The 12,969-nt window shown below is 47.2% G+C and overlaps 1 protein-coding gene across 1 annotated transcript; it reads right to left on the bottom strand.

The window, feature by feature from the left end:
* Positions 1–535: 535 nt before the first annotated feature.
* Positions 536–12,677, bottom strand: SIGLEC15 (sialic acid binding Ig like lectin 15). The gene is made up of 5 exons (XM_068272011.1): positions 12,480–12,677; positions 7,123–7,506; positions 5,343–5,723; positions 3,133–3,163; positions 536–1,346 (listed from the first exon to the last, which is right to left on the bottom strand). The coding sequence occupies exons 1-5, from the start codon at positions 12,592–12,594 to the stop codon at positions 1,298–1,300; spliced, it is 960 nt and encodes a 319-aa protein (XP_068128112.1). The 5' UTR covers positions 12,595–12,677; the 3' UTR covers positions 536–1,297.
* Positions 12,678–12,969: the final 292 nt, after the last annotated feature.

The raw sequence follows: 12,969 nt of genomic DNA, 5'->3' as shown, positions 1-12,969 counted from the left end.
AAATATACCCGGTCTCCCAGAATTCTCTGGGGGGTAGAATTCCACAAAACTAAACAGCCTAGGCTGTGACATCACTGCGAGGGTGGGGTCTACATCCCAATATGCAGTAATATAGAGAAATAGGAAGTGTTACTGATGCTAAATCCAGGAAAATTACCATAAACGTGGCTATCCTGAAGAATTTACTGCATTCTACTCTATCACTACATGGCTTAGTTACCTGGCTGGATTTTGAGTTAAAATCAGTGATCACATGACCTACATTCTCCCTCCAATGGATTCTGTATTCCCCCAGGCGAGCTATGAATTAGTGTAACATGCTTGAGAGCGCCTTATGGGTAACTAGGTGGATCTAAGCCGATAATAATATAAAGGGCTCTAGTCCCTCACAACCTCCCGCCCACCCCTATGACCACTGCTGGATAGAAGCGCACATGCACACGCCCTCCCCCCCGACCCCGCCCTCCCCCTGTCCCAATGGCTACACATGTGCAGCAGCTAAAAGACACGGACAGGAGGATGACACAGGGACGGGTTTTAATATATAGGATTAATATAAAGCAATATTCAGATGCAGAAAAGGAACTGTGCTTGATCTTAGAGTTTAATATAACAATATTAATCTCATCCACTGCAGTAACTTTCGCACACCAAGGTGATAAGCATGGTACTGTAATAAAATCAAAATCACACATATCAAAAACAGATCTAAAGCCCCATCTATACCATACAATTTATTTGGTGCGATTCATTGATTCAATTCAATTCATTCCGACATGTCCGATCGGGATTCGATTCGATCCAATTTGGCATTGCAAAACAATGGCGAATTGAATCGAATCTCGATCGGACATGTCTGATTGAATTGAATCAATGAATCGGACAAAAAATTGTATGGTCTAGATGGGGCTTTACTGTGGAATTGATAAACATGAAAGTTAGAGTTCTGTCACTCCACTGAGCTGTGGATCCCCCACTTGTTTTCTACTGTGTGTGCAGAATGGTCAGCCAATGGGAGAAAAGACCATGACACGCCCATCAGATACCTCCTCCAGATGGCACAGCGTACCTCCCACTGCAGGCCGCCCAGCAATCCCACCGGGGGCGATAATGTGTCACCTGACGGGGGGCTTGGGTTAGAATTTGCCGTATTTCAGGGCGAGCTGGTGTTTGGGTATATTTTGATGGTGAAGGTGATCATTAGGCTTTAGGCACAATTATATTATCATTGCTGTGAGCGGCCAGCGACAGACGTCCCCTCTCGGACTTCCGTAAGGGATTTAGAATAGATGAATTTTCAGGCTGATCTCTCGGCGTAATTTTCATAAGCAGATTCCTGGATGTTCCTGAAATACACAAAGATATCGGTGAGTTTTCCAGTAATGCTTAGAGATTTGAAGCTAATGTGTCACCAGTAGGAATCCCTAAATATGCCCCCAGAAGCCCATCCATCTGCATGAATATCCTAGTCCAGGGGCGTTCCAAGACTTTTTGACACCCCAGGCAAGAAGTCCTGTGTCACCCCCCAAAAAACACGCACGCACACACACAGACCATGTGCCATACAAGGTGGCATTTTATTGCACACCCCTTTTCTGCACTCCCCCCAACCCAGTGTGTAAATGCAGAGCATAGCACAGCAGAAGCTGTGCTCTCACCTCTCCACCAGAGTCCAGTGCTGTGCTTCTGCCTGTCCAATCACTGCACCTCCTGCACGTGATATGAGGAGAGTGAGGGGCCTGCACTAGAGGGAGCAGGAGACAGACAGGATGGTGGCACAGATACAGTGCTGTACTATGGTGGAGAGGTGAGAGCACAGCTTCTGCTGCACTATGCTCTGCATTTACACACTGTGGGAGTTCAGGGTGTTTACAAATTAGCTGCTCTGCTGAGATTTCTGAGTGGACACCGTTCAGCGATCAAATTGCACTTGTGATTAAGTCACAGATGAGAAGGAATTAGACAGGCTAAACTCTCTAAATAGATACAGGGTGCATTTCTCTCTGTTCTCTTTCTGATCTGTGCAAGAGTTCAGGTCCACTTTAAGTACAATCAAAATTTCATAAAATGTTTTTCTTGTCTTGCAAAGCACTCTTAACCACTTGAGGACCGTGGGCTTACACCCCCCTAGTGACCAGACTATTTTTTACCAATTACGCCACTGCAGCTTTAAAGGATACTCCAACTGAAATGTGACATAATGAGATAGACCTGTGTATGTACAGTGCCTAGTACACAAATAACTATGCTGTGTTCCTTTTTTTCTTTCTCTGCCTGAAAGAGTTAAATAGAAGGTATGCAAGTGGCTGACTCAGTTCTGACTCAGACAGGAAGTGACTACAGTGTGACCCTCACTGATAAGAAATTACAACTATAAAACACTTTCCTATCAGAAAATGGCTTCTGAGAGCAAGAAAGAGATAAAAAAAGGGGAATTTCTCATCAGTGAGGGTCACACTGTAGTCACTTCCTGTCTGAGTCAGGACTGAGTCAGCAACTTGCATACCTTCTTTTTAACTCTTTCAGGCAGAGAAAGAAAAAAAAAGGAACACCGCATAGTTATTTGTGTGCTAGGCACTGTACATACACATGTCTATCTCATCATGTCACATTTCAGTTGGGGTATCCTTTAAGGCCTCGCTGCAGGGCCATACATCTCAGCACACAAGTGATTTCCCCCCCCCCCCCCCCCCCCCTTCCTTTTCTGCCCACCAGAGCTTTCTGTTGGTGGGCTCTGATTCCTGCTGGGATGTTTGTTGTTGTTTTTTTTTTTACAAATTTAACAAACCCCTCCCCCCCCAGCAGCCAATCATAGCGTTCGGCTGTCATAGGCATCAGCCTATGAGAGCCGATTGCTCTCTGTGCCTCCAGAGGGGACAGCCGTGTCACACAGCTGTCCCCAGTAAATCACTGACTTAGATCTCAGCTCTGTACAGTATAAGTAGACGGCTGGTAGACTGATGAGGAGCGGAGCATTGGCGCACAATCTCCTGTAAAACCCCGCCCCACAACTTGACGCTAATTGGCGTTAGGCGGTCCTGGGGGGGCTGCTGCATTCACACCCATCAGCATGATGCGGCCGTTAAGAAGTAAAACCAAGTTACTCCTAATCCAAGGTTTTATTGTACTTACTTCTGATTGTCAGCGGCCAGCTTTGTGTCCTCTGTTCAAAAACAACAAAAAATAAAAAGATGTAATTTATTCCATTAAGACTTTCTTCTCTATTTTTCTCTAGTCAAGTTCACTTAAAGGGAACCTGTGATGGGGCCCCCGCCATAAAATATACATAGCTGGGGCTTCCTCCGGCCCCCTCCGGTCTAATCGCTCCCACCGAGCCATCTTCTTGCTCTCTGCTTCTCCACAATTGGCCCCAGAACGTCCTCTTGTCCAGGGCCAACTGCGCATGAGCGTCCCGGACTCATGCGCGCTCCCGCTGCTTTCACGTCGCCAGGAGCGTTCTGCTCCAGTTGGGGTCGAACAGAGAGTGAGAAGAGGATGCAGTGGGAGCGATCAGGCTGGAGAGAGGCCCAGGTATGTATATTTTATGTTGGGAAGCCCATCTCTAGTACACTTTAAGAGGTCTTTTATTACTACACAAAAGTAAAACAAGAATCAAACCAACAGAGGGAGCCTTCCCCAATAAAAACAGTCATTTGTATTATTTCATATTTCTGATGAACAAAAGTAAATTTGTTTTAATAGTAAAACTAAAGCCTTAAATGGAACCTGAGATGAATAGGGAGGAAAAATTCATACATACCTGGGGCTTCCTCTGGCCTGATCGCTCCCACAATACAAGTTGCCTGGCAGTCCTGCTGATCTTTGGCTGCAGTAGTGTCTGAATCACATCAGAAACAAGCATAGGGCAAATCCAGTCAGACTTCAGTCAAACATCTGATCTGCATGCTTGTTTGGGGTTTATGGCTAAAAGTATTCAAGGCGGAGGATCAGCAGGATAGCCATAGCTCCCACCTGTCCCTCTTTTGGCAACCTGTCTCCCTGTCCCTCGTTCTTCCTCATTTGTCCCTCTTTAATCTTCCTGTTAAAATGGATTTAGAATAAAATAATTCTTAGCAAAATTTACCACCCAAAGAAAGCCTAAATGGTGGCGGAAAAAAACAAGATATAGATCATTACAGTGTGATAAGTAGTGATAAAGTTATTGGCAAATGAATGGGAGGTGAAAGTTGCTCAGATGCATAAAGTGAAACAACACTGTAGGCTGAAGTGGTTAATTGACTGTAAACTTTATCTCCGTCGTTTAAATTGATATACTTCTGATTTTCAAATGTTAATATAAAGGAAAATGAGCTGGGATAGAAAGGACCAGTGTGGAGGGAATGATAAAACAGATTTTAGACTAGGCGTGTGCTGGGTGCATTATTAGAGGAGTGCTGGGGGCATGATCAGGAGTGGGGCAGGGGCGAGGCTTAAAGAGACTCCGTAACAAAAATTGCATCCTGTTTTTTATCATCCTACAAGTTCAAAAAGCTATTCTAATGTGTTCTGGCTTACTGCAGCACTTTCTGCTATCACAGTCTCTGTAATAAATCAATGTATCTTTCCCCTGTCAGACTTGTCGGCCTGTGTCTGAAAGGCTGCCAAGTTCTTTAGTGTTGTGGTTCTGCTATGAACTCCCCCTTCCAGGCCCCTCTATGCACACTGCCTGTGTGTTATTTAGGATTAGAGCAGCTTCTCTCTTCTCTCTTATCTTTTACAAGCTGGATAAATCCTCCTCTGAGCTGGCTGGGCTTTCACATACTGAAGAATTACAGACAAGGGCAAAGCTGTTTGCAGGAAGAAAAGAGCAGCCTGAAACTTCAGTGCATGAGAACTGCAGGGGGAAAGAAACACACAAATGATCTCTTGAGATTCAAAATGAAGGCTGTATACAGCCTGCTTGTGTATGGATGTATTTTCTATGTGTGGACATACTGTACATCAACCTACTTCCTGTTTTGGTGGCCATTTTGTTTGTTTATAAACTTTTTAAAACTGTTTTTGACCACTTTTAATGCGGCGAGGAGCGGCGAAATTGTGACAGAGGGTAATAGGAGATGTCCCCTAACGCACTGGTATGTTTACTTTTGTGCGATTTTAACAATACAGGTTCTCTTTAAGTGTCCCTCTTTCTTATCTCAAAAAGTTGGGAGGTATGGGAGTCGGGACAGCCAGGCAACCTGCATTGTTTAAAAGGAAATAAACATGGCAGCCATCATGTCGCTCCCACTTTAGGTGTCCTTTAAACCTCAAAAGCAAAACTATGACACTACCCCATTTACTTTAGGACTGGAAAACAAAACAGCCGAGTTGTAAACATTACGTAAAGATCCAGGACTCACCTTTGCTGTAGAACATGACCGCAGCAGACATCAGGACCACCAGCAGTAGTTTGGCTCCCAGAGCTGCCCACAGCGTCACATAGATGAAGCTGCTGCTACCACTGCTGCCCTCTGGCTTAAACTTGAAGAAGTACACGGAGCCCTCCACTCTGCCCAGACTGTTGGTGGCCACACAGGTGTACCTCCCATCCTGGTGGAGATAGTGAAGCTCTGTGGAGATCCTATGCTTCAGGGTGGAGCTGGTAAGATACACGTCCTGGTGAAAGTTCCGAGGGTCAACCCAAACCAATGAGGGGACAGGTTCTCCTTCCGCAATGCAGACCGCATGGTACCCTCGCACATGGTCAAACCCCACCGAGATATTCATAATCCTGGGAGGAGCTAAGAAGGCAAAGAACACCGATTACGGTTATCTGCCCATTGCTCACTTATGTCTGACCATAAAATGGATCAGTCCAGCAACCGGACAGATCCATGCTTCCTATCGCTCCACCTCCATGATCCCTTTACTGGCTCCCTATCCACTCCAGGACCAGCTTCAAGAATTTGTTCCCACTGTAGTCTCCATCATCAAGGCCTGCCTAACGTAGATCTCTAAACTTGTCCGCAGACATACACCTGGCCACCCCTCTGTGATCGTCCAGTGACCGGTGCCTGACTGCCCCATGCGTCTCCTACTCTGCAAGGCTGCAGGACTTCTCAAGAGTTGCCTATACTCTCTGGAACTTACTTCCACCACCTATCAGGCTCGACCCATCCTTCGACACCTTCAAATAAACCTATTGTGTTCCTACCTCCTCCCTTTAGAGTTTAAGACTCTGGAAGGGTCCTTCCCCCTAGTGTATCCAACTTAATCATGCACCCCCAATCACCGGATACCCTTCCTATGAACTGACTTGGACTTGAATTATGTGATCTCTAAGGGCCCGTTTCCACTAGGGCGGTTTTGCGGCGATTCTGCAGAGTTTCCCCGCACATCATTCGCACGGGGAAACTCTGCCATAGGGGATGACGGCGCCGCGGCGAAATCGCTTGCGGGAGCGATTCGCCTGGAACCCCCCACAGATTTAGCCATGGAGGCTGCGAATCCCATAGCCGTGCATGGCACGGCTCATGGGATTCGCCTGCGATCCCGCCCACCGGCTCAGTGCCGCTCTAGTGGAAAGTTGGAAACGGGCCCTAAGACTTAAAGTGAACCTCCGGACTAAAAATCAACTCAGCAGCACTGAAAAGGCCTGGTGTTTCTTTAACAGTTTCACAGCATCAGAACTTTATTTCTCTTATACAAGCCTCATTTTTAGCTGCACAGAAGAAAACTGCCCGGGCATTTTTCCCCTTATGCTGTGCAAAGCATGATGGGATTTCTGATGTTCTCATTCTGCTGTTTTGGTGCAATTTTTTTTTTTTTTTACATTTTGAATTTGACATTTGAAGCCTAGTGTGTGCAGCTGGGAGGGGTGATCAGGACACAGGACAGTTGGAACTGTGTCTCCTGCTCCTTTTCACCTCCTTTCAACCAAAAAGATGGCTGCCCCCATGAATCACAAACATTTGCCTGTTCTTTTAAAACAGGGTGGGTAAGAGATTATATTACCTATCTATTCTAATTAACATAACTAATGTAACTTGATGACAGTATGTTTGTTTAGGCTGAAGTTCCCCTTTAAACTTTGCTGCATTATCTTGTACATTATTGTCTGTCTCCCTATTTATCTATTGTCTAGCTTTGCGTAATAGGTTGGAGCTTTAGAAATACAATAAATAATAATAAAGTGCTCACCGGACACGTGCAGCAATGTCCCCGATTTGGTCTCGTACTTGTCCTGTCGGTCGCTGGAGAGCTCCACCCTGCAGTAATATCTGTTGCTGTCCTCCCAGGTGAGATTGTTGATGCTGATAGACACATCATTGTTTCGGGGGTTCCCGATGAGTCGAAACTTGTTCATGTAGCTTGTGGTGGTCTTGCAAGCCTCGTTCATGTCCTCAGCAGTACACCTGAAGACCACCGTTCCGTTGTATGGCTGCTTGACCCGCCAGATGACCGTCAGTCCGCCATGATGGTTTTTGTGAGGGTGAGAGAACACACAGGGCAAGGAGGCCACCTTACCCACCTCAACGGTGATGTCTTTAGATACTTGGAGAGACCAGGAATTTCCCTGTACTCCTGAAACACATCACAAATCAAACACTTCACAGAGTTGCAGTTTACCCAGCAAGCTCATGGTGAACCAGAACTTATAGCAGTGTGTAAGGGGCTGAGAGAGACCAAAAAACCTCTTTACTAAGATGCTATGCAAAACAGAAGTTTGCCTTCTTAAAACAGAAGGTTTTGTGATTACTGTATTCAGGTTGGAGTGAGCATATGATGTCTCCCACAATGCATCACTGGTGAATATGCAAATCATCTCTTTGTTGTACCTGTAAGCTAGCCACACCTCCAGAACCGCTGGAATGCTTTGACATGTCAGGATGGTAACTGTACAGAGCCACGCACACAATGGCCTATATTCACTAAGATCATGCTGGAGATAATAAGGCAAGAGAAAACTTACCTCCACACAGTGAGAGAGTTATCTTATCTCTTCATTCCTTAAGTTACCTCCTCTGTAGTTATTTTACCTCCTCTGCAGTTAATTTACCTCCTCTGTAGTTATTTTCACACGCAGTTAATAAACAGCCTGTCTTTAACGCTGGAGTTATTTTAAAGAGAACCCAAGGTGGGTTTGAAGAATATTATCTGCATACAGAGGCTGGATCTGCCTATACAGCCCAGCCTCTGTTGCTATCCCAAACCCCCTAAGGTCCCCCTGCACTCTGCAATCCCTCATAAATCACAGCCACGCTGCTGACAAACAGCTTGTCAGAGCTGGCTGTGTTTATCTCTATAGTGTCAGTCTGCTGCTCTCCCCGTCTCCTGCAGAACTCCAGTCCCCGCCTGCATCCCTTCCCTCCCTGCTGATTGGAGGGAAGGGACAGGGGCAGGGACCAGAGCTATGCAGGAGGCGGGGGAGCAGCTGAGACTGACACTACAGATGTAAACACAGCCTCACAGCACGGCTGTGATTTATGAGGGATTGCAGAGTGCAGGGGGACCTTAGTGGGGTTTGGGATAGCAACAGAGGCTGGGCTGTATAGGCAGATCCAGCCTCTGTATGCAGATAACATTCTTTAAACTCACCTTGGGTTCTCTTTTTAAGGATTGAAGAGTTAACTTAAAGACAGAAGAGTTAACTTTAGGTTTGCCTGAGGTAAAATGTTTCCTGAATACTACATGCCTTATCACCATGGTAACAACTCTAGAAACGTTATTAAAGACAGGAGATAAGCTTAGTGAATTGAGGCCAATGTTTCAGATTGGTTGATCCTCATCAGTGCACAGCATGGAGAAATGTGGCTCTATGGGGTAGGACTTGAAACACCCAGGGTGACGCCTCATTCACACCTAAAAACGAAAACGTTTGTGTGTTGTTTTTTTTTCCCCCTCCCGGCGCTCCCCTGCGCGCTGCGTTTTTGTTAAAAGCGATTTCTCTCAGTTTTTCCAGAGCGGTTTTGTCATTCACTCCCTGACGCAACGTATTTATTCTTAAAAACGCGAACGCAATCGCCGCATAAAGCGGTTTTGTGAGCGTTTAGCGCTCTTCCTGTACCTTACATTATAGCAAAAACGCCCCAAAAATGGTACAGGTAGCGCTTTGCTGAAAGCATAACGCACGAACCGTGATGATATGAACCTTATAGAGACTGATCGCACAAGCGTTTTGTGGGTGATTTTAAAAATCATCTGCGTTTGAAAAAAGGCCAAAAACGCCCCTAGTGTGAACGGGCCCTTACAGATTGCCCAGCAAGCTCATGGTGACCCAGAACTCACTATACAGAGACTGCTGTGTCTGAGGTACTGGGATATTCATCCACTGAGGCTGTAGAACATAAACAAACCAGTAATCCCAGAATTCATTTAGGGCTCGTTTCCACTATCGCGAATCTGCATGCGTCCAACGCATGCAGATTCGCACATGTAATGCAAGTGGATGGGCCTGTTTCCACTGTAGCGTTGTTGAGGTGCGTTTTTTTCAGCGGTAAAAAAACGCACAAAAGAGCCAACGAATTCGCCTGCGAGTGGAATGCATGCGAATCGCCGCTAATGTATTTAATAGGAAATTCGCATGCGGCTATGGTATGCGAATTTTCATGCGAATTCGCATAGGTACCAATGTAATTCAAACAGGCAGTGACATGGTTAATTTCGCATATACCCTCACCTATGCGAATTCGCATGCGAATTCGCGGCAAAAAATGCGCAAAAATTCGCATCCGCATGCTAATTCATGGAATTTCAACAGCGGTGGAATCCAGGCGATTCTGCACCGCAATAGTGGAAACGAGCCCTCATTGTTTTAAATGGCAGAAGAAACCTTCACCTGGGTCATATAAGAAAATAGTATGGATTGCTGGAAGGTTAGTAAATTAAATGTTGTGTGATTGTACCTGGATTGTACACACGTGCAGCATCTGCTGTGCCTAGTATTGCTCTTAGTGTGGGATGAAAATCAAAATTGCATTTCTGCTCTAAAAGTTTAAGCACAGCATAAAACTGAGAGGAACAAAAAGACTGGTATAAATATTATACTTTTTACTGCTCAAGGCTACTGTCAGCAGCCGCTCCCCTTCAGTATAGATGACCCCCTCCCCCCCCCCCCCTCCCCCAGCTAGACAACCCTTCTCATTCCCTCCAGTGTAGGTAGCCTGTTGACCCCTCCAGTATTGCTAGCCAGATGACCCTCCCCCCTTCCTCTAGTTTAGACAGCCTGATGACCCCCCCCCCCCCCCTCTTCCCTCCCCTTCCCAGTTGTATAGGAAGCCAGATGACCCTCCCCCTTCCATGTAGATAATCTGATGACCCCCCCCCCCCCCCCCTCCAATACAGGTAGGGCCCGTTCACACTACACGCGTTTCCAGACGCATTTTGGAAACGCGTGCAGGAGGCCCGACACGCAGGACATCAGACATTGCATAGAGTGCAATGTCTGATGTTCACACTGCATGCGTTCCGGACCTGTGCGGTCCGGGAACGCATGCTGCACGCAGATTTTACAAAAACGCGTGGCTGTCCCATTCACTTTTCAGTGATGGGATCAGCCACGCAACGCGTACGAACGCGGATGGCGTGCGTTCGTACGCGTTGCGGTCCGCATTTTGCAGTGTGAACGGGCCCGTAGGCAGGTAACCCTTCCCCCTAGTATAGCCTGTTGCCTACCCGCCCTTGATCCTATGGTGCCCTAGGCCATGGCCTATGTGACCTTGGCTTAAATCTGGCCTTGGGTATAAAGTCACAGGAAGGCATAGTTAAGGTACCCATACATTGTTCAATTTGGTAGCATATCGACCATTACATAGATCCCTCCCTGATCGAATCTGATCAGAGAGGGGTTTATTGTCTGCCCACACACTGCAGTGATTTGCAACAGATTTCAGATCGCCTGCTGGGCCATCCTCCATGCACCTGATCAAGCTTTTGCAGCCACATTTTTTTCTGCCATTCCCGATTAATCCATTCGACCAATTTTGGCTGGAAATCGATTGAAAGATCAATCAGGTGGCAATGTTACAGCACCAATTCTCCGATTTGATAAAATTATCATATCGGAATGTTGATCAGCCCCCATATCAAGCAATGTATGGACACCATTATACTTTGCTGAAGCTAACGGGTTGATGGATAAATGATCAGATTGTCCTGTAATTAAGTATTTTGAAAGCAAATAAGGGCCGGCTCCATGTCCGGCTGCCGGCGGCTCGTTATGCTGATGTCAGTTGCGTTTCCGCTGCTCCTTTCAGTACATTGTGGGCTCTGTGCGAGAGACAGGACAAGGTCCTCCAGCACCCAAGGCTGAGACTCCAAAGTGCGCCCCTTCATCCCTCCCACCCCAGCCATCACACAAGTGATTGCTATTAGACTACGAGGCGTCCAGGGCCACCAACCCCCTAATCTCTAGTAGGGATGGTCGCTGGATTCAGCGGAATTCAAAATTCCGCCATTCTGGCCGGAATTGGGTCAATCCTGATTCCGCCGGTCGAAACAGAATTGCTATAGCGCTAAAATGGAATTCCGCTGAAAATTGCGGAATTCCGCCGGAATGCAAATTTTAAGTTAGCCAATCACAAGGAAGAAGCTTCTAAGTGTATTTCTGCCTGGAAAACGGATTTTCTGCACCAATAAGAGTCTTAATGAGAACCAACCAATCCTACCTTAGCAACCAGCTCCCTAGCTACCTATCAGCAGCTATCCCACCCATTTTTTACACACCATCTCCTGCTGCAAAAAAAAAAAAAGCACAAAAGAGGTTTCAATTGCGACTATTTTAATTTTTCCGCCGGAATGGAATTTGGCGAAACTCCGCAGAAATGTAATGCCGACGGAATTTACCGCTGGTGGAATCCGCCAATTCCGGCAGAACGGAATTCGGACCTTCCGATCATCCCTAATCTCTAGTTATCTGTCTTGCAGTCACTGCCAAGTATCCCCTTTTCTTATTTCTCTCTGCTTCAAACATAATAGGGGAATGATAGCTGAGTGAGTTGTGTGCCCCCTCATACACTGCGCCCTGAGGCTGGGCCCCCTCGTACACTGCGCCCTGAGGCTGGAGCCACTCTCGCCTCTGCCTCAGTCCCGCGCCCCCTCCTACACTGCGCCCTGAGGCTGGAGCCTCTCGCCTCTGTCTCAGCTGCACCCTGCGCCCCCTCCTGCACTGCGCCCTGAGGCTGGAGCCTCTCTGCCTCTGCCCCGCCCCCCCTCCTACACTGCGCCCTGAGGCTGGAGCCTCTCTGCCTCTGCCCCACCCCCTCCTACACTGCGCCCTGAAGCTAGAGCCTCTCTTGCCTCTGCCTCAGCCCTGCCCCCCCTCCTACACTGCGTCCTGAGGCTGGAGCCTCTCTCGCCTCTGCCCTGCCCTGCCCCCCCTCCTACACTGCGTCCTGAGGCTGGAGCCTCTCTTGCCTCTGCCTCAGCCCCGCCCTGCGCTCCCTCCTACACTGCGTCCTGAGGCTGGAGCCTCTCTCGCCTCTGCCTCAGCCTGGACCTTCTCTGTGCCCTCCCAGACGCCCATCACAAGAAAGAGACCCCCCATTTGTGAGACTCACCATTGTTCAGACCTATAATCACCCCGAGGAGAGAGAATGATAATAATGTCTTCATCTCCCGTTGCTCTCTTCTGCTCTGAGAAATGGGAAGTGACCTGCGTGACCGTTCCATCATCCTCTGTGTTTCCAGACGGTGACCCTCGTGTTTCCAGCTTAGTCACATCGCACTGAGGAGGTTCTTCCAGGCCCAGCTGTGGTTTCTGGGACTCTGGGGTGAGCTTCCTGGAGGCGGCAACACAAGAAGCAGAAATCTAATCTTCATCTTAATGGGTAACTATTATTATTACACATCAACACACTGACTAATACATACCTCTCAACTTTCTGAGATGAGAAAAAGGGACACTTAAGCCACGCCCCTGTCACGCCCCACCACGCCCCTAGTCACGCATACCATAAAGATTTCATAAGAAAAATATGTTGTTTTATAATTCAAACCACACTGGTCCTTTCTATCCTGGTTCATTTTCCTTCATAGTAACATTTTAAA

The sequence above is a fragment of the Hyperolius riggenbachi genome, chromosome 1 (genome assembly GCF_040937935.1).
Source record: "Hyperolius riggenbachi isolate aHypRig1 chromosome 1, aHypRig1.pri, whole genome shotgun sequence".
Lineage (NCBI taxonomy): Eukaryota > Metazoa > Chordata > Amphibia > Anura > Hyperoliidae > Hyperolius > Hyperolius riggenbachi.
Note: the sequence above shows the minus strand (reverse complement) of the source record. Positions and strands in the feature narration are given on the sequence as shown.